This window comes from Dunckerocampus dactyliophorus, chromosome 2, assembly GCF_027744805.1.
Source record: "Dunckerocampus dactyliophorus isolate RoL2022-P2 chromosome 2, RoL_Ddac_1.1, whole genome shotgun sequence".
NCBI lineage: Eukaryota > Metazoa > Chordata > Actinopteri > Syngnathiformes > Syngnathidae > Dunckerocampus > Dunckerocampus dactyliophorus.
The window spans coordinates 24,656,733-24,681,849 of record NC_072820.1 but is presented as its reverse complement, the minus strand read 5'-3'; the positions used below and the strand labels follow the sequence as shown (position 1 = coordinate 24,681,849).

Here is a 25,117-nt window from a genome sequence, read left to right as displayed (position 1 = left end):
CCAGTGTAGAATACTACATATAATCACGTCTTTCAATGTGTCTTCTGAATGCCTTGTATTTTACTTCATTTAGCTATTTTTATGCTTGAAAATTCTTCACTCTGGCTAAAAATATGTAACATTTGCTTAAATATGCATAGTTTTTGACTAATCATAGGTCGTATTCAAGCATGAAACAGCATGATTTGTTAATGAGTGTATTTTTGAAAAACTGTTATTGAGTGAAGCTGCGAAATTCGAACTGCGATGATTTGTAAAAATGAACATAGACAAGAACTGAAACATTTTTCTCTCGTCCAGTGCCGGAGCTACGGGGTGGCCTTGGCCACCCTTGGTCACTCTCCGGCCACCCCGAACAGTTTTGACAAACGTGGCTCTGTGGTGCAGAACGTTAGTTCAGCCTAAACACCGTTTCCCCTTGGATGCATTTCACTGCAGCACACAACTTTCCGTGGGAGAGCAGAAGAGAGCTGCCTATTTTGTGGAGGAGCCGTCAATAAAACCACGTCTTGCATGAACTGCAAGAGGTAGGTAACTTTTCCATGATTACTGGGTATGATTACTAGTGGGCATGTAAACCAAGGAGTCTAGAGTTAAAACAGGAGTGCCGATCGGCATCCACTTCCGTATTATGCCCCACACGGGTTTGGCCGCCATGATGGGGAGCAGAATCCAGAAACTATGCATTGAAAACATGTCCTCGGCACACTGCTCAGCTATTAATTGGGGGAACTATGGGATGGCCGGTTGTGGCCTTGGCCAACCCTGGTCACTCTCTGGCCACCCCAATGGACAATTCAAGTATCAACTTATTGCCACCCCATGTGAGTAATGGTCTCACCTTGGCCACCCACCCCAATGAAAAATTTCTGGTTCCGCCACTAATCTCATCATGCTAGTATGGACCCTATTGGTGATATCTAGATGTGTCTGCACACCCTTAACATTCAGTGGACTTAATATAGTGTTCCAAGAATCGGAGGAGGATTGTGTTAGTAGTTGTATTTTTTATGAATGGCAGTGTTTCTGCACACTGCAGCAAGCAGTCATAGACGGGGTGTGTGTGTGTGTGTGTGGGGGGGGGAGATGGTAGGCTGACTTTTGAATGTGTACGCCCCTGCTTGCACGCTGTCTGACTCAACACCTCTCTTTCCCCCTCCTCGTTGGTGCATATAGGCACGTTTGCAGATGCAGCTCCGCCTCCTCTGCAGTGTCGCTCCTGAGAGGAAGAGCAGCAATGGAGGAGCCTGCAGTGCAGCAGGATCAAATAGAGGCATCGTGGGAAGGGGGTCACGATGGAGGGAAGGCTCACTGGAAAAATGAATGCTCACTTTCCTCCATCCTTAAGCACTCTTGTCTCCTCTGCTGGTCCTCTCCCAGGGAAGCGGACGTTGTGGAAACGGATGAGAGAGTCGTCACCAAGACAGCGGAGATCACAGTAAGAAGACCGAAGCACCTTGCGCTGGTGTGTGTGTGTGTGTGTGTTCATATGTGTGTGTGTTAGTGCATTTTATTCCAATGTGTGTTCGTGCATGCCATCGTATGTACAGGTATCTAATAAACAGGACATTAAGCAGAAATTTAGGAATACTTCCCCATTATGCTCTTTTATGATGCTGTACGATGACGTCATTTGCTGTAGCTAATTTTAGCAGCTAATACTACTTAGAGACATTTTCACCCGAAATGTGGCCTATTCAACTGTACGCTCGACTTGAACTCATCAAGTCCTACGGTAATGTATAGGAAATATTTTCGAGTGGTTGTCATGTGACAGTCATGTGACTATCCCAGGCTATGCCTTCCTCAAAATGGCAGTGTCAGGTAAGCTAGCTCATTTCTAAAAGCAATGAAAGCTGATTTTAAAACACTTTTAACAATTCTAATGCTTTAATAGGGTTTGAAGTACAATTCAACTCTTCGTTTGAAAACCGAAACTTCAGAAAATCAGAATATTGAGGAAAAAAATCATATTCTAATGAGAAAAAAGTTGCATTTTTATGAGAATAAACTCGAAATATGAGGAAAAATAATGTATTTTATTAGCATAGAGTGTTGAAATATGAAACAAAAAATGTTATTTAAAAAAAAGATGTAATATTATGAGAAACAAACAAAACAAAGAAGGTTGTAATTTTTGGGAAATTTGGTAGGGGAAAAAAGTTATAATATTACAACAACGAAGTCAAATTTAGATTTATGGGAATAAAGTCATAATAATGAGAAAAACACATTTACAAGAGGAAAGTTGAAATAGTTGCAAAAATAACAAATGGAAAAAACTGCTGTAATTCCACAAGAATAAAGTCAAAATATTAAGTTGCAAATGAATGAGAAAAAAAAGCAATTTTACAAGAATAAACTCATAGTATCATGACAGAAAAAAAATAATTTTTGTAGCATTTCACCTATACCACATAGTTGAGATGTAGTTTTTTTTCTTGAAATATCCAGTGGAACAGTGGTTGCCGTCCTTAATTCATTCCAGAAGGTCCGACTCTAATCGAGACAGACACTAACTGAATCAATTTTGCCCATAACAAAATAATGTACAGTCGTCTCTCGTTTATTGGTTTATTATTGAAATATGGTCTTAGGGAAAAATTTTACTTAAAACATTTACATGCACGGGCAACGCTAAAAACCTTCAGCATTTCAGTATGTGCACTAAAATGAGCAAATTCAAGAAACAGTACAAGCATTTGATGTTTGTAACGTACAAGGACGAAGAGACCTGAACCACTGTGTACATACAATGCTATGTCTAACCACTATTAGCACTTTATTTATTTATTGATTTATTGATTTATTTATTTGTATTAATGTCTCTTCTGTTGTTGCTTAATTTATTGGTATTTATGTTTCTTCTGTTCTTATTCATTTTCTTGTGTTTTCTTTCTTTTTTTGGGAGAATGAACAGAATAAGAATTTCATTGCCTAGTAGAACTACCTCTTTTACTGTGCATATGACAATAAAACTCTTGAATCTTGAAGAAATTTGTTTTTGTTCACCCTGTCAATATCCACGCTGTCAATTTGTATTTGCACATATGTATCCTTTTTGCATTTACCAAATAGTGTTATTTTAGTTCAGGGATCGTCTGTTTTTATCAAACCATCTTTTTAGTACAGTTAATTCATCTGTGATTTGTTTTATTAGTTTTATTAGCCTAATGGGAGAGGAGGCCACAAAACCACTGCATGCTACTTCAGCTGGATAGACCTTAGCCTTCCATCCTCGTTCTTGTGCATCTGCTGCCAGGAGGATGAACAAATTCAACAGGCTGCTTTAGTTGAACACATGGCTGTCCAAAGGCTGTGAGTCCAGAGGACTGGACTTCATTGAGAATTGTAATGTCTAAAGGCAGAGAGAGGATCTGTTTCAAGGAAAAGGCCCACACATGAACAGAGGTGGAGTGAGACGACTGACGGATAACTCCTCCACGCTTTGAGGCATCAGAATAGGCCTGGACCAGATTTTGTGTTGCCCTCTGCAGGTTGTTGCTGATGTCATTTGTGTTAGGGTCTTTCTCTACGGCATTCTCTATAGCTCTCACAATGTTTCTGTCAACAGCTGCTGTTTTCTTTGGTCTACCTGTTCCTCGTTTGTTACATAGTACACCAGTGGTTTATTTTTTCTTCAGGACATTCCAAATGGTTGTCGTGGCTATGACTACTGTTTGTGCTATGGTTCTGATTGAGTTTCCAGCTCCCTCTCTGGTTTTAATGTTGTTATCACCACTAAATGCAGTCCAGTCTACACAGGCAAAGCCTATCCTCCCAATCTGAAACTGAGCGTAGACATTCAGTGCTATTTATTGATGAAATAAGTAATGGCAACAAAACACACCTGTCAGTAACATGTTCCAATATTTTGCTCACATTTTTTAATGTTGTTACTCGTCATTACCAACACTTCCGACATGGATGTGTATTAATGAGTGTGTATTTTTGTGCGTGTAGGATCTTGAGAATGCCGTAGCTGTGGAGAACTTGGAGCTTCAGGAGCAGCAGTCGGACCGCAAGGAGCTGGAGGAGACTCTGCTCAAGTTAGAGAAACACAAAGAAAAGCTGGTCCAGCAGATAAAAGCCATCCGACAGCTCTGTTATGAAGAGAGCCAGCAGGTAATGGGACTTTCAAACATAATTGCTTGGTTACAGTAGCTCAATTACAGAAGAAGAAGACAAATACTCTTAAATAAAATGCAATGCAATATGAATAAGATATAATAAAATAAAAACAATGTAATATAAATAAAAGAATAAAAAGAATATAAGATAAACAAGATTTGCATATTTACAAATAGTGTGTAGAATATGGTAAATACAAGCAAATGTGCATTTTATACAAGGGAAGGCAGACAGTACAGTGCAATAATGTGGTGAATGATCTTTTACAGACAGGTGAGGTATTGTAGAGCTGGATGGCGTGTGGAATGAATGAAGTCCTGTAGTGTTTGCTGTGGGAACGGAACTGGAGGAGTCTGTTGGAGAATGAGCTCCACTGCCCCTCTATTGTCTGAAGGAGTGGGTGGGTGGGGTGCCCTTGATAGAGAGCAGTTTGTCCAGTGTCTGCCCGTCACTCACTGTTACAAACGCCTCCAACTCAGTGCCGAAAACTTGTTCGGCTTTCCGGATCAGTTTTTCCATCTGGTTTATGTCCTTTTTGCTGGTGCTGCTCCCCCAACAAACCACAGCAAAACTGCGTACGCCTCATTTTTCTTGGTGTCTTCCTCCACAGATGGTTCAGCCAGTATGGTGCTTTTTAAGTTGAGCAGATGCAGACACACCAAAAACTTTTATTTCATTTTTTTTATCAATCATGTGGTGACACACAATATAATTAAGACATTCACCAAGGGGAAGTGCGGATGCGGGTTCACTTTCTGTTCCTTCGTAATTGGGCCGTTGCTAAATTGTCGTTACTTTGTTCAGTGGAGAGTAAATGGTTGATTCCACTCATCCTCAACTCCTGTCTCGTTTTGAATCACATCTCCACAATGTATTCATTATTCTAACAGAACAGTTATCTAATAACTGTCCTCACATTGCTGTCCTTTTTACTTTCCAGATACTGTCTCTGCAGGCTGAGGAGGTTAAGAGGGAGAGCCAGATTGAAGAGTATGAGCGAGAGCTTGCCATTGCCAGATGGAGACTGAGGAAGCTCAAAGAGGAGGTGAAACAAGCCAAGAGGAAGATGGAGGAGGCTGGAGAGAGGAACAGTCCCCTTCAGGACTCTATTAGACAGTCCTACGAAGAAATCTTGCAGGTACGGGAGAAAGTGCACTGTGTATATACAGTGGAACCTGCTTATTTGGACGTCATTTGGACCAGCTGACGTCGACATAAGTGGTTGTCAGCATTTAAGAAATCAAAACCAAAACTAACAGGTTTAAACTAAACAAACTAGCTTGTTGACACTGTTGTCCTCCATTTGTGCATATTTTTATTTGGATTCTTGGGTTTTCATATGCTATTGAAGCGACGGGAGTATTGTGTGTAGTTCCATGCTATGATTCAGGGCTTGGGCTACAGGGGGCAGTGGCATTTGCCTTCTAGTTAGAGCAGCCCAAGAGAGAAGAAGAGTTGCTGAGTTGTCACATTGGCTTCTCTCAATGTGTTGGAGCAACAACTGGACTCCAATCTCCTCCCGGATGACAGAGCTTCTCACCCTATCTCTAAGTGAGAATCCAGCCACCCTACGGAAACTCATTTTGTCCGCTGCATCCACACGATTGTCTTTTCAGTCACTACCCGAAGCTCATGACCATAGGTGAGGATAGGAACGATCCATCTTTCCCTCACTTGTGAACATGACTCCACCCAAAGTACTTAAACCCCTCCAGTTGGGGCAGCATCTCATCCCTGACTCTGAGATGACACTTCACACTTTTCTGGGTGAGAACCATGGGCTCGGACTGAGCTGATTCACATCCCGGCTGCATCACACTCGACTGAAAACCGATCCAGCGAGAGCTAAAGCGAAGTCAGCAGGACACACATCATCAGCACAAAGTAGACACCCAGTCCTGCAGCCATCAAACCGGATCCTCTCAACGTCCTGGCTGCACCTAGTAATTCTGTCCATAAAAGTTCTGAATAGAATTGGTGACGAAGGGCAGCTCTGGGTCTGAGTCCAACCCTCACTGGAAACAAATCTGACTCTACTGCCAGCAATGCAGATCAATCTCTGGCAATGGCCGCACAGTGACTGAGTGGTTAGCATGTTGGCCATATAGTCAGGAGATCTGGAAGATCTGGGTTTGAATCTCTGTCGGGCTCCACACTCTCTGTGTGGAGTTTGCATGTTCTCCCCTTGCGAGTCTGGGTTTTCTCCGGGCACTCCAGTTGCCTCCCACATTCATGCATGCATGTTAGATTAATTGGCCATGATTAACTTTCCATCGGTGTGAATGTTTTTTTGTCTACGTGTGCCCTGTGATTGGCTGGCGACCAGTCCAGGGTGTACCCCGCCTCTCGTCCAAAGTCAACTGGGATAGGCTCCAGCATACCCGCGACCCTAGTGAGGATAAGCGGTATAGAAAATGGATTGATGGACGGTTGTACAGGCAACGAACCACCCGAATCAGGCAGTCCGATACCCCATGCAGCTAGAGTACCCCACACAGCATTTGTCAAGGGATACGGTTGAATGCCTTCTCCAAGTCCACAAAGTCCACCCTGCCGAGAGTATAGAGTTGGTCCACTGTTCCCCGACCAGGACAAAAACCAAACTGCTCCTCCTGAATCCGAAGTTCAGCTTTCCAGTGGACCGTCCTCTTTAGTACCCCTAAACAGTCCTCACCGGGATAGCTGAGTGAGGAGTGTGATACCACGATAGTTGGAACATACCCTCCTCTCCATCCCGGTCTGCAAATCCAGAGGCACAGTCCCCAATGGCCACGTGATGTTGTGTTGCAGAGTCGTGTCAGCCAAGACAGCCTCACAGCATCCAGAGCCTTGACAAACTCCAGGCATATCTCATCCACCAGAGATTTTTACGACCTCAGCAACTTACACTAAATAAATTAGTACAAGCCATGTTACAACTGTTATTATACACTCCTGATCAAAATCTTAAGACCAGTTGAAAAATTGCTAGAATTTGCATTTTGCACGTTTGGATCTTAATGAGGTTTTAAGTAGCTACAATATGCAAAAACCAGAAGGGGGAGTGAAACAAAAAAAATTGGGAGATTGTAATTTAAACAAAAAAACAAAACTGAAATAGGTTGTTTGTCAGCTGATCAACAGTTTAAGACCATCGCTCAAAAAGTTACAAAAAAACTCTCCAAACCAGAACAAAAAATGTTCTCAGTAGGACTCAGTAATGAATAGACCCACCATTCTTGTTAATCACTTAAAAAATTGCTTTGGGCATGCTTGATGTGAGTGTTTCCAGGAGGCTAGTGGAGGCTAGTGGTGAAGATGGCTTCAGAGTACATACAGCCTCACAGAGAGAAGGCATACAGTTCTTGCTTCTCACAAGGAATACAATTACAGCGAGACAGCTGCTAAATTTAACCAACAAACGGTACTGAAAGGGATAGTTCTGATTTATTTTACATGAAGTTGTATGACATCCCCATCAGCATTGTCTTCGATTAACAGCGACTTACCCCCCACTTAGTCTGCTAAGTCTAGTTCTGGTCAGATTTTTGTAATGAAGAACGTAGCTCTGCTTAGTTTCTGGGGACAATTAAGTTAAGAGTTTGACTTCTCAAAACAATATGCGTTCAGAAAATGTATACATTTGAATCACAAAAATGCCATCTCAAAAAAATCAAACCTCACAAAAATATTTGTCTCCCGCCGTGTCCTTGTGCACTATTGCCTGCGCATTTATGTGAATGTGATGAAGACACTCGCATCCTCTTCTGCTGTGGAACACATACGTAAACAAAAAGGCAGCGGCTCTCAGTTGCGGAAGTAGATGCGAGAGTGAGCGTAAATGCAATGGTGATCTAATTCTGGGGATCAGTCTCGAAAGGACTGCAGATCTGGCCTGATGGACAAGGAGCTTACCAGCCTTCTCACCCATCTCAAAGTAGCGTTGCCTAGTTGTTAATATCTTACTTTCAACATTGGAGGTCGACAGGAAATCATAAAGTAGAGAAGAGGGTGTAATGGCATATTGATTGTCGGTTTCCAATAGCTGCTCCGAGAGCTGGACCATCCTTCCAATTTTGGAAGGAAAATGAAATTGCTTGTCCCCTTACATACACTTTACACGCCTCCCATAGAGTTGTGGGCCGAGGCCCCTCCACTGATTTTGGCAGGCCCACAATTTGGATGTTGTTACGTCGACTTCGCCCCTCCAGGTCCACATTCTTGTATTTAAGCTTAGCGCAGGTGTCCGTTAACAAGGAAGATAGCGCTTCCAGGGCCAGGATGCGTTGGTCAGTTAGTTTGGAATTGGTCTCCAAACTCAAAATCCTCTCCCCAAAGACAGCCATTGGTGTACTGCATCAAGTTTGGCTTCGAGAGAGGTGAACTCTGACTTGAACTCTGCCAACATGGTGTGATGGTGTCCCTCCAAAAGACTAGTTAGACCATGCACGCTAACCTGGTTAGCCGCTGGGGATAGGCCGACTTTTCTAATACCTTTTTCTCTTGTCGTCCCAGTTTCGGAAGCCATGAGGTATATTAGTGGTAATATTCACTATTGCAGTCGAGTAAAGCAAGGTATGGGTTATAAAAAGTGGTGTTTCGTCAGTTTGGTGGGGGAGAGCGTAAAGTGCACATCTACTCCATTCCCCTCTCCACCGGAAGTCCATATTCCTTTTTAAGATATCTGTACTTATGTGGACATGGCCTCAATGTCATTTGGACACCCTTGTTGCAGGGGCTAATAATTTTTCACTTCCTGGGTAGCGGTCGTGTCTGGGACTCCTAAAATACGTACAGTTTTGCCAGGATACATATGCTTGCAAGATTTGCTTTGTAACCTGTAACACGAATCTACCATGTAGGGTGTTGTTTTCTATATTTTTTTTTGTTACTTAATATATTGTACCCTACAATAAATTGGTTTTAGCGTGTTTAATTAAAAGTATTTATTTACTTATTGAAATGATTGAGATGTTGTATAGTTAAATTTGAATATTTCACTTTCCAAAGGTTTCATTAAGTAACTTTTTATAACTAATATAACACAACATCTACTTGTTTTCCATGCAGGAGGAGCACACTCTCTGTTCTCTGTCAGGTGGTGCAGTCACTCCAGAGAGCCAGCTGGATGGCTCAACATCTCCTGCAGACACCACTGAAGATGAACCGCTTCCTATGAGACCATGGGGAAGGAGCCAGTCGTTGCCTGCATATGCTGACCTCATCATGGTAAAGCACTGTAGTACAGCAAGTATATCAAGAACAAGCTCCAGATGCAGTTTTTATCTGTATGTGTAAATGATGTGTTTGTGGGTGTGTGTACATGTGTATGTTTGTGTGTGTGACACCAGGTGGCCAATAGCGCACCTTTCTGCAATAATTTAGCCGACACCAGGGAAGAAGTAGACAACAGTGGCAGCAGCTCTCCAAAGGTGACTTTACTAAATACTAGGGGTGAAATGGTACACCGTCATCACCTTTGGGTATGTACCTCAGTTTTAAGGTCATGGTTGCATTAATTTTGGGAACAACTGCAAGATGCTGGCAGGTTCCTGGTGGTATAATGGTACACGCGTCTGCCTCTAGCTTTAAGGTTGAGTCAAAATTGGCATTCTGCATAAAAACTAAAGTCAAAAACATTCATGCCATTGTCTTGCCGTGGTGACCCCGGGTAAGGAAAGGCCGAAAATGAAGAAAGTTTCTTATTGGCTGAAGTGCAGCATGAATAGTTCCAGCTTGTAGCTAACTATTCAAGGACAGGACACTGCTATCCTGTTATCCACTTGTCTTTGTGCGTTTACGTATTTCACTGGGAAGGCCAAGTGTTCCCAAACAGGAGACTTTAAACACAGAAGTACTTCTGGATCCTCCTTAGCAGTATTGCTAGCCATGACTCTGGCGAGCCAAAGGCTGGGTGAGCCTTTGTAACGAATCGAGAGCTCAGCTAAAATACATGTACCGTTACACCCCTACCAATTATTATTCTTCATAAATACACATTGTTTGGACAATAATTACCTGCAAGGCTATAAAAGCCATCAATGCATCACATTTCTTGGTAAAATTCATATATTAAGCCTATATGTTTTAATATGATGTATGATTTGGCGAAGGATGCAAGCTGTGTTTTGTTCCCCCCAAGATGGATGAATCAAACCTGGAAGATGATCCAGAGGAGGGTGACGTCATTGGGGAACACGAAAGAGTGAAGGAACGGTCCATTCTAAACCAACTGGACTTCTATCAAGCTGACCCTTTTGCTCATTGTCACGTAGGCCGTAAGTTTCAAATGATGTGGGATTTTAAACCTTTTCACTTTAAAACTGTTTATCTTGCTTGGTTGGCTTGCTTTTTTCAGTACATTTTTACATTTTGAAAAATGTTTGTGGTAAATAGTTTCCAGGCCCGACTGGGGGGTGATGTGTCGTGAACTGGTATGGGTGAGGAGGCGGGCGGCAGAGTTTTGAATGTATTGCAATTTGTTAAAGAGATTAGTGGATATGTCATAAAGAATGCTGGTACAGTAGTCAATGTGTGATGTGATGATTGCATGAATGAGGGTTTCAGCTGCAGGGAAGGAGAGAAAGGGGTGAAGGCAGGCGATGTTCTTGAGGTGGTGAAAAGCTGTTTTAGTGACGGCTTTAAAGTGTTAGGAGAAGGTGAGTGTACTGTCAAAGATGACTCCAAGGTTCCAGCGGTGGGTTGAGGCTGAGAGGGTTGAGTTGTCAATGGAAAGTTGGAAGTCTTTTTGCTGTAGAGGTGAGGGAATTGTGACCTATTACGAGATGTCGGATTTGGTGCAGTTGAGTGGAAGGAAATTTGTTTGCATCTAGAAGCTAATATCAGAAAAACAGTTTGAGAGAGTAGTGTGGGTCTGAGGGTTGATGAATTTAGTGGATATGTAAAGTTTGATGTCATCGCCGTAACAGTGGAAACTGAGACCGTGGCGATGGATAATTTGCCTTGGGACAGGGGTGCAGTAGAGGAGGAGCAGTTGAAAAAAGATGAACTGTTTCCGGTCTGTGAGGTAGGATGTCAGCCAGGTGAGGGCATCGTCTGTGATGTGGAGAAAAGATTTTAGGCGGGAAAGCAGAATGGAATAGTTGATTGTGTCAAAAGTGGCAGTGAGGTCCGGAAGGATGAGAATAGTTGTTTGTGAGGTGAATCTTGATTTGGGTGGCAACAGCATGTTCAAGGATCTTGGTGAGGAAAGGTTGGTTTCATAGTTCTCAAGTCCTTGAGATCATCAGGATTGAGACAGGGTTTCTTGAGGATGGGAGTATTGGCAGCCAGTTTGAGAGACAGAGGGGCAGTAGAGCAGCTAAGAGAGCAGCTTACAATTGTAGTGATAATTAGGGACATGGTAGGTAGGCGGTGTTTAACGAGGGATGTGATCTAAAATGCAAGTTGAGAATTTCATGGAAGTGATGATTTTAGACAGATCGGCTTGGGAGATGGTTGCAAATTTGGAGAGAGAAGAGGTGATAAAGGGAACAAAATGGAGGGAGGAACCACAATCCCAGAAGCCCAGGCTGTAGCTGTTGGAAGGCCACACTGAGGCTAGCAGAGGTCCAGACTGCAGTAGGTGGAAGGCCTGTCTAAGGCTAGTACAGGTCCAGGCTGTAGCAGGTGGAGGCCAAGCTATGTGCTAGCAGAGGATCAGGCTACAGCAGGTGGAAGGTCAATGGAAACTGTCTCTATTTTTTCATGACATCAATCATGTCATATATTTTTTATATATATTTTGTTGTATGGTGAGATTCTGATTTATTTATATTTGAATTGCAGATGACCTTTTTAATGAAGACCTGTTCCCAAAAACAGATTCATCAGGTGAGTAATATTAACCGCTACATTTACATGGAAAGCAGTATTATTGCATGTCAAAACATTTTCACACCATTTTTCTTACCTGAATCATATTTGGATTAAGTGCAATATACCAGCATAGTAATTGTTAAAGGAATGCATGTACATACCTTTACATGCAGGGGATCACCCGTCGATTGCAATTGACCGGTCTATCTTTGAGACTTTGCAAGTTGATCCTGAAAATATTAGGAAAAATAAATGCGTCACATCAGTGCCCTCGCCACCTGGAGAGTGACCAACAGTGACCACTGAACACGCCTGTTTGCCTTGCCACTCTCCAGGCATGTGTAACACCAGTGTACATGGGTGATTGTATAACAGTAAAATATGTTATGTACAGTATAATACAATAGGCTAATGATCAGAAGACTAAGTTCAGCTCAGGGAAGGAGTAGGCAGGAGTTTGAATGCTTTTAAGTGCAATATATTTTAGGGAACGTGAGCTGGGATTAGACCAGTGCTTCTCAAATAGTGGGGCGGGCCCCCCTGGGGGAAGCGCAGTGAACTGTCGGGGGAGCGTGAGAGGCAGGGATGACTTTTAATATTCGTGCATACCTGCCAACATGTGTGAATTCGTCGAACTCAGCATGCAATTAAACGCTTGAATATGCTTGTATGCTTCACTGCTCTCCATTTTGTTGCATTTTGCTGGTCTCAATTTCGAGTTCAGTCTGTACAGTACAGATAAATAAATAGATAATATCCATTTCTCAGTTGTACAGTGTTCCCTCATTTATCGCGGGGTATAAGTTCCCAAAATAGCCCGCCATAAGTGAAGTAGCCAACTTAATTTTTTTTACAATTATTATATATGTTTTAAGGCTGTAAAACCCCTTAGCATACACTTTATACACACTTAGACAGGCATTAAAATTTTCTCACATTTGTCTCTTGTTTAAACACTCTCAAAGTTCGATTTTTTTTTAATTTTAATGATCAACTTACTAGGTTGCACACAAGAAATTATAGAGTGACTCACACGTATTTCACTCCTCCTTGTTAAAATGGTTCATGCCGCCCTAAAGCCGGTTAACTTCTTCTTCTTCTGCTGTTGTTTATTGGTGGGAAGCAAGCAGCTCACACGATTAGCTAGTTGGCTCGCGACCATTGACCACAGCAGGAAACGGCATGAAGGAGATTGAGTGACAATTGCCTACAGCCAATCAGGACGCAGAACACAATGGGCGGGTTCTCCCTTAGCCAATAAAGACACAGAAAACAATGTGTGGGTTCTCCCTTAGCCAGTCAGGACTGTTGTGGTTCGTACAGGCACATACTGGGACAAGGTGGAGGGACGACATCTTTACTCCAACTGCAAACTCTTCAACTCTCATACGAGTATACAACACCCTCTACTGGTAGCAGTCGTAAAGAAAATAACAGACACATACAACAGATGACCGATAGATCGCTGTAATGCACCACAAGGAATGCGCGTTCATACGGTGTTAAAAAAAAAAAACATGTCAGAAAATAATTGAGAACCACTGAATTAGACCGTCGTGAGACAAGTTAGTTTTACCCTACTTATGATGTGTTGTATTATCCTTATTTTATACAAATTTTCTCTTCCCCCATTTGTTTCGTGGTAGGGGGCCCCTACAAGTTTAACGTAAACCATTGCAAGCTGAATTGTACAGTATATGGTGAAAAAAAGTTTGAACCAACCTATAGCTCACTCGTGTGTGTGATCCTCCCCACTGCCACACACATACTGAAGTAGACGCCATATTTAACCGGTGCACATTTGGCCACACCGCACCACATGACCAAATGACGTCACTCAAAACTATCGAGAAATTTAAATGACAGCAACAAATGGGGAGAAATAAGGATACACAGGCTCTTCCACACTGAAATACAAAATGCTAACTAACTCATGTACAACATCTCAAACGAGTAATTCAACTTTGCTGTGGTCATTCGTTAACTTTTCCCCGCCGCTATGCTCCGCTGTTAGACATCACGATGCGCACACAACAGAAGAGCTGGTTGCGCTCCATAAAGTTTGACCTGGCTACACACGTATTTTAGTTCTGTTTTGTAGTTGAACATTTAAAAGCGAGACTGAAGTTCATGCATTTGTTTTAAATAAATGTAACATTAATACTAGTGCTGCTGACTAATTTTGTTACAACTAATCTTTAGACAAATTTTTCAAATAGTCAACTAATCGTAAAATAATAAATAGAAATAAATAAATAAAAAATAATTCTGTTTGTTTGTTGTGTTGTTATTTTTATTTTGAATGCAGTTCAATGGCCAAAATGTTAAATGTCACCTGTACCATGACAAGTGTAAATAATATAAATAACTTAGCAAGTGTGGCGCAGATGTTTGCTGAGTGAGCCCAAAGGTCAGCGTTGTTGGTAATAAAAAACATAGCATGTGGAATACGCCTTGCCGTGTGTTTTGAAGCCACGCAGCGATACAAGATATGACAACTTTGACGTGTCTCGTCTTCCTTTGTCTCCGTATCCATCATTAGTTTCCCTCTTCTTTCCTGAATTTCCCACTCGTTATACCGTGTTGCTCATTTGACTTCTCTCCTCTCCTCTTTCGTCCGTCTGATGTATTTACAGTTTGCGATGTTTAGCGCCAACGGACAGATTTGATTGGCTGGTCAACAGCAAATGATGTGCTGACTAAAATGAAAAAAATGCCCGTCAATTCATTTTCATTGGCCATTATGCCGACTAAATTAAGTCAAACATCCATCTCTTGCCCACAACAGGAAGCCACTGGGCCAAATAAAGTTGCGGTTTGCTCACTGAGGTGACGCCACGCACAAAACCCTGACAAAGAGACACAAAAGCAGGGGTGTCCAAGGGTCATCAACAGCCCGTGGCTCATTTGTCATTGACCCGAGGAACACTGCATCAACAAAATTAAACCAAAAAAACATTTAAAAATTGTAAAAACACAGCAAAATTAGTTAGTTTATCCCCTTATCAATGATTGCACCAATAGTAGCTCTCTTTCTTACCAAGCTTCTTTCTAAAGGGACAAGACTAATTTGTGTTTCATGTATGTGGTGGGGTAGCAAATACTTATTTCCCAAAAGCTAATACAAGTTACAGTAATACAGTAGCACACAATAAGTTATTAATTTTATTTCTTTTTACATTCTGTCTGTCTCTGTTCAAATGAACCATAATTCTGGACTGTTCATGCCTTTGTTAGGGGGTAAATTTATACAATCAATAGGGGACCAAGTACTTATTTTCCCCACTGTACCTGATTATCTTAATATTGTACATGATAGGACATTATGGTTGATGCAAATTTTTTTCTCTTTCCAGATGCATTTACATCAGATCCTTTCAAAGGCAGCGATCCCTTTGCAGCGGACATTTTGTTTCCAGAGTCAAACGTTGGTAGTGATGAAGGAGCTGCAGTTGTCTGTGATGAAGCAGACACAAGTCTGTCCTGTGCTGAAAATAAAGCTTCAACAGGGACACAGTGTTTTGAGTCTGAGTTTCCTGATGAAGACAGTGACATCGAGATCAGCTACAGTCAAGAAGATCTGGGCGCTACCCCAGGGGCAGATGATAACCATGGATTTAAGCCGATCCAGAGTTCATCTGAGGAGTTGGGCCCAGAGCCCATTCGAGGCTGGCATTCCCAGGGTCGGTATTCTGTTGAATCCGATCCCAATGGGTACGAGCTTGACCTCGGCATCTCCCCACCCTCTGACATAGAGGAGCACAGTCTTGGATCCCTAGCTGGAGAATGTAACAATGATGCCACAGCAAAACCGGAAGAAGGTACAGTATGTTTTTCAGGTATTGTGTAGTTATAAACACTCTTGACAGTTTATGTAACACAAAGCTACTACATTGAGAGAAAGAAAGATGAAAGAGGGGGTTGGAGAAACAATAGACGATGAATGAAAGGTAGACAAGCTCAATAAAAGGACATTTAAGGGCAAGTCCATTTAATCAGTGCCATTTGCTTGTTTTAATGTTCTCAAAATAAACTTACATTTCCCTTTACATAACTCTTTAATAATACCAATTGGCATTGTATTATACTGTATATCAGTGGAAAGCTTGATTTGTCCCAGTTACAACAAGGTGCAACATGTAATGATATTTCATTCGTGGAATGAGCAGCACAGTGAAACGTGCGGGTAAAGTCAGTGCCAAAATCCCCTGCAATATTCTCTTGTTGGTCACTCTTGATTTGAATTGCTTGGTAGAGTTTGCATAAGCAGTGTACTATTTATACAGTTTCATAAGTACAGTCATCCCTCGTTTATCATGGTTAATTGGTTCCAAACTCGACAGCAATAAGTGAATTTCCACGACACAGGATTCAATCTTAATAAATGGAATATTTTTGTAGTTATGGCATAGAAAACCTGTTTAAGATCTTCTAAATACAACTTTTAACATTATGAGAGCCCTCAAGACATGAAATAGCACCCATGTACCCTAATTTCCGGTGTATAAGCGGCACCCACTAAATTTTGAGAAAAACCCAGATTTGTTGTTATACAGTGTAAGCCGCAGCGGTGTATAAGTAGTGACAAATCTCTTGACATCTCACAACCCTTCCTTCCTCTTGTTACCTGTCCTATATTTTATATGTATTGTTTTATAACCTTCTCACGTATGTTAATATCCACTTATATGGCCTTCACTGCTGTAAATACACACTAAATGTTTGCAAATTAAAAAAAAAGGAAAATCAAACAAAAATTTTAACAAATGGGTTGAGCGTTGGCTCCACCAAAGCTGATGTGGTCCTGATGGCCTCATCAGGCTGTGACCTTCAGTGTTTACTGGGGCGGTTCGCAGATGAGTATGCAACTTCTGGGATTGGACTCAGCACCTCCAAATCTGAGGCCATGGTTCTGACCCGGAAAAAGGTGGCTTGTACCCTTTGGGTTGGGAGTGAGGTCTTGCTCCAGGAGGGGGCAATATCTCAGTGTCTTGTTCACAAGTGAGGAAAGGCTGGAGCGTGACATTTACAGGCGGATTTGTGCAGCGTCTACAGTAAAGCTCTCGCTGTACCAGAACATTGGTCGATCAATGTTCCTATTCGCACCTATGGTCAACCGTTTTGGGTAGTGACCAAAAGAGAAAGCAATACAAGAGATAGGGTGAGGCGCTCAGAGTAGAGCTGCTGCTACTTGACATCAAGAGGAGTAAGTTGAGGTGACATGTTGTGTAGATAGCCCCTGGACGCATCCCTGGTGAGGTGTTCTGGGCATGTGCAGCTGGGAGGAGGACCCTGAGCAGATCTAGGACATTCTGGAGGGATTATGTTTCACAGTTGTCCTGGGAATGCATCGGTGTCCCCCAGGTGGAGCTGGAAGAGGTGGCTGGAGACTGGGAAGTCCAGCCTGGGAAGAAAATAGATGGATGAATGGAATATAAAGATTCATGAGAGTTTTAACACTGCTGTGTAACCCTAGCACACTCTTTTTTTTTCCCTGCAGCTCACACCGTCTCTAAGCTCAGCGATAAAGCGGTGTTGGAGCCAGACAGAAACGGCAAGAAAGGAAAAAATGAGTCCCTTAATGGCAATCCTGGCGAAGCAACAGATTGGCTGAGCAGCATCAAAGATGATCCTGGAAACCCCTCAACTCCTCAAAACTCTGCAGATTCCAACAACCTCTACAGTGAGCCTGAGTCACAGCAGGCCAATCTGAGCTTTGAATTGAACTATGGACTAACAAGTCAGTCTTCCTTTGATCCATACGGCTTTAAACTCAGTCCAGAACATTCTAGTCACACCCTCGTAGACCCCAATGAAGCTGAGCTGAGCCCAGTTGGCAGTGATCAAAATCTGTCTTTTGATCCTGAGAATTATTCCGCTCAAGAAGACCCACTGAACTTTTATTCATATGAGTATGACATCACTTCTTCTCAGATGGTACAAGACTCTGATCCCTATGGCTTTAAGCTAAGCCCCGAAGAAGAGAATCAGGAGGCGCCAGAGCTCTGTTGCCAGGATAACCTGGAAGTCCTGGACCTCAGTAGATTTGACGACAAGGACGAAGAAGAACCCTTTAACTATAGCAACCAAGAAGTACTGGAATCTGTACCCTGTGGGAACCAAGAAATTCTTGATCACCGTAGCAACTATAACCAAGGACTACTTGATGCGTTTACAAGAAGAAGCCAAGATGGGCTGCAATTATCATCACTGATCAACACTGACAATGTTGAGCTAGTAAGCAAAGAAAACCAAGAGTTCCTGAATCTCTGTAGTCCTGAAAACCAAGAAGTTGTTGAACACTGCCGCTTTAGAAGTGACAAAGAACTGCAGCAATGTGAGAATGATAACCAAGAATTGCTGGAGTCTTGTAGCCATGCTAATGTGGAGCTACTTGAGTTCCCTTTTCCACAGAATCAGGAAGTGTTGGATTTAGATAACTATGTCAATCAGGAAGTCATAGAAAATCAGGAAGTTCTTGTTTTAGGTAGCCAGGAAAATCAGAATTTCAGTAACAATGAAAAAGAGGACATGATAGATTTTGATAACCACGACAACCAGGAATCGCTAGACTTGGTAAAAGACGAGATTCTCTCTGAAACCAACAACAATCAGTGCATCCTGGAACCAGACCTTAAAGTCAGTCCCACCAATAACAGCTCAGACAGTGATGTAGCATCAGAAGACCTGCTCGGATTAGACCTCAGTAATACCAGTGTTGCCCAGACCCTCATGGATGTTAGCAACATATCCATCAACCAGGCTTGCAGCATGTCTAATGATCCCGCCCGTCACAACTTGCTTGAGGGTGATCTTGGGTCTGTATTCAGGGCCGGGGGATACATTGGCTGTCCAGACGTAGCTGATGATTTAGAACCTCTGAACCACAGACAGGTTAACACTGTAGCAGAGCCAGTTCGGCCAGTCAGACCAGTAAGACCTCCTCGGCCTTCACTCCGGGTAGGTTCCCGCACGACTTTGTTTTTGAAAGTCATGTTTCAAGATGTTGACCATTGCCTTGTTTATGTGTTTTAGGCAAAGGAGAAGGCTGAGTCTCCAACTCAGGGAATCGACCTGAAATGATCTATCAATTATGAGCCAAGAGATTCTTATCACAATGAAGAAGAAGACAAGTGATTTCTAAAATGAAGACGTGGCGAAGTCCTCATGCAGTCATTATGGCAATAACTGTCGCCTTACCGGGACAATTTTTTAATGTCCAGCGGTTAAAGGGCCCAGACTGGCTGATTTCATCAGAATGAATAATGTTTCACAAAGCTACCCATCTTTTTGGGATGTGTTGGAAATTAATATAACTTGTTCTGTGGTAACCTGTGGCCAATGCTCAGGTAAATATGATCTTTTTTCAGACAGTAGCTTCTGTTTGATTTCCAATGTGTTTTCCAATAGTAGTTTCATGATAATCAATAGAAATCCAATTATCAAGCGCCAGCATCATAAAAGCTTTGTTCAATGTGTACATTAAAAGGTTTTATGACGGCGGTGCTTTGATATTAATGTTTTAAATAACATTTTAACATATCTAACAGTGCTCCTTCTTGACAAATAGCAGGGACAGACGGGACTGAAATGTAAGTCACCCGTCACAAGATGAGTCAAGTCAGTCCTTTATTCACAAAAGCGGGAGGCCCTGTCAAGCAAACAAATGTTCTTGTAACATTCATCACAATATTATTATTTTTTTGACACCCCATCTTTAGACATAGGTAAAGTGTCACAAAAAGGCGAAGGACATAAAAAAAAACTTGCAGAGTTAATGATTTGATGATATGATTTCCTGAAAATGTAATGCAGTCATAGGGGACAAAAAGTTGTTTTTTAATGCCCAGAACCACGGTCCCGACACCCAGTTCTCCAGTGCCGGTCCGAAGCCCAGATAAATGAGAGGGTTGTCAGGAAGATGCCTGTGAATATTCTCGTTCATCCAGCTCATTGTATTCTCAGGGCATTAAATCAACAACAACACTGTTCAGGTTGTCTCAGAAGATGCTTCGCCTGTCATTAAAGCAGGCTTCATCAGTTCATGGTCAAGACCAGAAAGGACAGCTCTCATCTGACTATCAATCAGATCATCATCAAATCATCAAATAAATTAAACCATTACCATTACTTGTATATAACAACTCTAGTCAGAGAAGCCAGGAAACAAATCATGCGAGTTATTTGCTGTGCTGACCCTGAAAGATGACGACACATGTAAGAAAGTACCTCAAAACAGCTTGAAATAGTGACAATGGCAATGGCATAGAAATATTGTACAGCTAAAGATACTGTCCATATGCAACTCTATAGCTAGGTTTTTGTGGTTTGGCAAAGAACGAGGCAAAAAGTAGCCGGAAGTACACTCCATTCTTCCATTACAGATGCAGTGGTTCTGTCTCGTACTTCTCTACTACTATATCCACTGGTAGTGTAGCAACCAGTCACAGTCATTATACACTCAAATGCTAAAGAAATATATATATATATATATATACACTTTATATATATATTTATATATATATATATATATATACAGTACATACCATACATATAAAAGATAAACATTTCATTCAATAAACCGTTCAAATGTCATTTCACATTGATGTAGCCACTATGAATACACAATGAATATATTCAGTGCAGTAGGCTATTTCATTGACAGGCTGAAGAAGCACTGACAATACTTTTGTTAACTTAATGTTGATGCCTACCTCATTACTATTACTAACTGTCATGACTGCATGATAACACCATGAAACCTGTGATGGCGCACATTGTGATTTTGACACTTGTAACATGTAATGTCAAGTCAAAGCACATGACATACTAACTTTACCACCATTACAGCATAGTCTTGAAGTACTTTCCGCTCTTCAGTTCTATCATATATAAAGCATTTTGTGAGAACAGACAGCACGTTAACCCGTAAAAAGACACTGGAAATGTCCTGAAATGGCCCCGATACAGTTTTGTGCTTAACTTGAACTCATTCAGTGCTCCAATGACAAATATAAACTCGATGTCAAACTGTCGTACAACTGTTAAATCCTGGCTTCGAACTGACGAAACAACCTCCGTTTTTTATTTGCTTGAAACTATTGGTTTTGGTCTCATGTCACTTGAAAGTCTCGAGTTCTACTGATCAGGGTGATGTATGTGTCCAGTGTGACTTTTAAGACATCAGGGAGTGAGGTTTACCAATGTACTCTTGCACCGCTGTCATCCGTTAAACTCACTTCCCGAAACCTCGCTCTCATCTGGGTCACAGCACCAGTGTCACGCAGTTCAGCCCTGCAGCCTGAGCTCACCGAGAGCTCGAACCCGTGTCCACAGATCTCTGGTAAATCATAGTTGAGCAGCTCTAGCTAATTGAACTAAAAGCCTGAGCTGTTAACTTGTTGTCCAGCTCAACTCTTACGGCATCAGGGAGTGAGGTTTACCAACGAGCTGAGCATGAAAGCTTTTGGGACGAGACTCAGTACGTTCAAATTTGAGGCCGTGGTCTCAGTCGGAAAAGGTTAGATTGCTGCACCCTATCGGGAGTCAGGTCTTGCCTCAAGTGGAGGAGTTCAAGAATCTCGGGGTCTTGTTCCCGAGGAGGGAATGACATCGAGGATGGTGTGTGACATCGACAACCAAACCGGTCGCTGCACCGGACCGTTGTAAAAGAGAGAACTGAGCCAGAAGGTAAAGCTCTCTGTCTATTGGTCCATCTATGTTTCTACCCTCACCTGCGGTCAGGACCTTAGTGTAGTAACCAAAAGGGCTCAATACAAGCAGCCGAAATGAGTTTCCTCCGTAGGGTGGCTGAGAAGCTTGGTCATCCAGGAGCTGTTGCTCCTTTGCATCGATAGGAGACAGTTGAGGTGGCTCGGGAATCTAGTATTTCCTGGACGCCTACCTGGTAAGGTGTTCCAGGCATGCCCAACTGGAAGGAGCCTAGAACACACTGGAGAGGGATTATGTCTCGTTGCTGGTGAAGCTGAAGGGGGTGGTCAGAGGCCGGGAAGTTTGGTCCTTCCTACTTAGACTGCTGCTCCCACGACCCAGAGCTGAATGAAGGGAAGAAAATGGATGGATGGAATGAAATTACCTGTATTTTACCAAATGTTTTCATCACCCGTCAATTAGGTGATATGTCCAATTCGTAAACCTGTGACATTGTTCACTGATGATGTGTCCTGGCTGGGAGATGAATGGGAGATGTGCTGCACCAGTTAATGCTCACTCGTTGGTTGTTCTTGAGATTATTTACTTTCAATTAATCTTCAATGTAACCCAGCTCAACACTTATTTTTCTTCCAATTCCTGCTGTCATGATTCATGGTTTAACGATCAAAGAAAGAAGTGACTTCAGCGGAGAGGCTGTCCAGAAGCGTGACACTGCAGACGAATGTGCTTCTGTGTGTTCTATCTTGAGTTGAGTGAAATGTTATTGGAGACAGCTGGTGTACAATATGTTGCCGTGGTGTATTCGTGTGATGTTTTATGTGTTGCAATGTAAACGTGATGTCTGTGTTGGAAATACAATCTATTCTTAAACCCAATATGTGGTGCTTCGTTTTAATTTCTCTTTGACTTTTTCTTCTGTTGTTGATGTTTTACACAACTTAAATTGTTGTGCCAAAAACATCAATCCATCAAACGATGGATTTCTATTCTAAATCACTGATCTAGTTTAAGGCCCAGCAAAGCCTTCTCTGCTGGCCTAACCACTACCAGAAGCACTGATCTACATTTACAACTTCAATTCTAGGATTTGTTACGGTCGATCATGAGGATATTAGAAAAAAAAAGTATTATTACATCAATGCCCTCCCCTCCAGAGCGACCACTGGGCATGAATTTTGACGCCCGTACACCTTGCCGCCCTCCAGGCACGCAAACCACAAGCTCCAGAAAAACCCAGCCCGGCAACAAAAAGCATTCAGGGACAAGCGAAACAAAACGAGAGAGAGACAGACCGCAGAGAAGTGCCTGAGAACACAACAGTAATTAATGCAATTAATATGGCTCAATATCTGCCTTTGCTACCTCAAAATTAAGGCACAAATATAACTCCATAGACGTGCATCTCCAAAAAAAACCTTTGAGCTGCGGCTCGCTAGGGCTGACTATTGTAACGCAATGATCAATGTCTCTCTTCTCAACCATCATCGCTTGCCAAACACACCGAGCTGACAAGCCGAGTTGTAGTTTGCTCATAGAGGCCACGCCACAAGCCCGACCCCGACGAAGATCAACAAGATCCAGCGGATGGCTCGGGGGCCATCCTCGACCCGCAGCTCATTTGTCATTGCATCAAAGCAGAAACAAAATAAAATTTAAAAAACAGAAAAAATGGTAAAAATAGAGCAGAAGGCACATTGAGAAAAGGCTGAAATGTTGATGCCAACAACCAATAATAACAGTGTTTTTTTTATATATATATAACTGTATATATACACACACATCCTGGTTGGGAGGATGGGGGGTAGATTTTACGCAGGTTCACTGCCGAGACCAGGGATCTTGGGCTCAAAATGTTCGTGACCACTGGGCTACAGGCAGACAAATGGTAATATAACATAAAGAAGTGTAAACGTACTCTGTTCAATTATGGCAGATGTTGAAACAGCGCCCTTCAGTGGCGAAAGGTGGCATATGCAGGTTGCTGTAGGAAATGCGCCGAGCTGTGAGGAAAGTGACATGGTGAGAAAAAATTTTGGACTGTTTGGGATATTTCACCATTTAATGCTTATAGTCAGTTCATATTTTGTAATTTATCATATTATGTACACAAAAAACGTTTGTTAATAACAATTAACAAACGTAATTGCTCGGACTGCGCTTTTGCCAAGATACTGCTTCCACATGTTGCCACTTTGCTAATACGGGAGATGCATTAAGGCACAGTGTCAAACTCAAGGCCCGGATTTGGCCCGCCATATTTTATGTGGCCCGCGAAAGCCTTGAAATAATGCATGTCAAAAGGACACTTATTTTAATATTATTTTTAAAAATATTTGCATATATATATTGCAATTTTGTTATGAATATTAATTTCTATTTTTCATGATTTTATTTTTATATTATTGTAAAATTATATTTATATTATTGTATTTTTATATGTATGCTTTAATTTATTTTTTTTTACTTGATATAAATATATTTAACTAAGTGAACGTTTTAATATATAAAAAAATATTTTTACAATAATATAAAAAATGGAATATTTAAAACATATTTTTACAATAATTTAATAAACATTTACAATAAATAATAAAATAATACATTAAAGTAAAAACAAAATATTACTAACAAAAACAACATACATTTTTTTTTTTATCAAAAAGACAATCTTTCTTGCTAAATGTATTTGTTGTCAATATTGACAGAAAACCTTATATTTTTTTGCTGTCAAATCCCATTTAAAATTACTATTTTTTAAATTAGTTATTAATGAAAAATGAATGTAATGATTATGAAAATTTTCTAAAATACAATTATAAAAAGTGGCCCTCTGAGGATAACCATAACTGCGATGTGGCCCACGGTGAAAATGAGTTTGATGCCAATGCATTAATGGATCGCATAAAAAAAAGGTGTGACTCTGTTTTTATTTAATTTGGATTGTAAAAAAAAATAAAAATATTTAATTGCATAAATGTTCCTATGTAAGACAAATTGTAAAATGTGAAAGTAACATGATTTAAAAACATGAGTCAAACAATGGCAAATCTTCGGGAGTGGACGAGTTTCGGCCTGAGTTCCTCAAGGCTCTGGATGTTGAGGGACTGTCTTGGCTGACACGCCTCTTCAACATTGCGTGGAAGTCGGGAACAGTACCTCTGGATTGGCCGACTGGGGTGGTGGTCCCCCTTTTCAAGAAGGGTGACCGGAGGGTGTGTTCCAACTATAGGGGGATCACACTTCTCAGCCTCCCTGGGAAAGTCTACTGTATTCCAGGGTGCTGGAGAGAAAGGTACGACCGTTAGTCGAACCTCGGCTACAGGAGGTGCAATGTGGTTTTCGTCCTGGTCGCGGAACACTGGACCAGCTCTACACCCTTGCGAGGCTACTGGAGGCTACATGGGAGTTTGCTCTACCGATCTACATGTGCTTTGTGGACCTGGAAAAGGCATTCGACCGTGTCCCTCACGGTGTCCTGTGGGGGGTGCTCTGGGAGTACGGGATTGGTGGCGTA

At 41.8% G+C, this 25,117-nt stretch overlaps 1 protein-coding gene across 2 annotated transcripts; it reads left to right on the top strand.

The window, feature by feature from the left end:
- Window positions 1-481: 481 nt before the first annotated feature.
- LOC129176769 (uncharacterized) lies at window positions 482-22,468 on the top strand. Of its 2 annotated transcripts, none has more exons than XM_054767144.1 (11): window positions 482-527; window positions 1,177-1,438; window positions 3,964-4,125; window positions 5,072-5,269; window positions 9,181-9,339; window positions 9,462-9,542; window positions 10,253-10,388; window positions 11,899-11,943; window positions 15,285-15,749; window positions 17,429-18,888; window positions 18,964-22,468. In XM_054767144.1, exons 1-11 carry the CDS (start codon window positions 514-516, stop codon window positions 19,009-19,011), a joined length of 3,030 nt encoding a protein of 1,009 aa, XP_054623119.1. In that variant the 5' UTR covers window positions 482-513; the 3' UTR covers window positions 19,012-22,468. The 2 variants fall into 2 exon arrangements, with proteins under 2 accessions (XP_054623119.1, XP_054623118.1); XM_054767143.1 differs by having other exon boundaries at window positions 1,177-1,465.
- The last annotated feature ends 2,649 nt before the right edge of the window (window positions 22,469-25,117 follow it).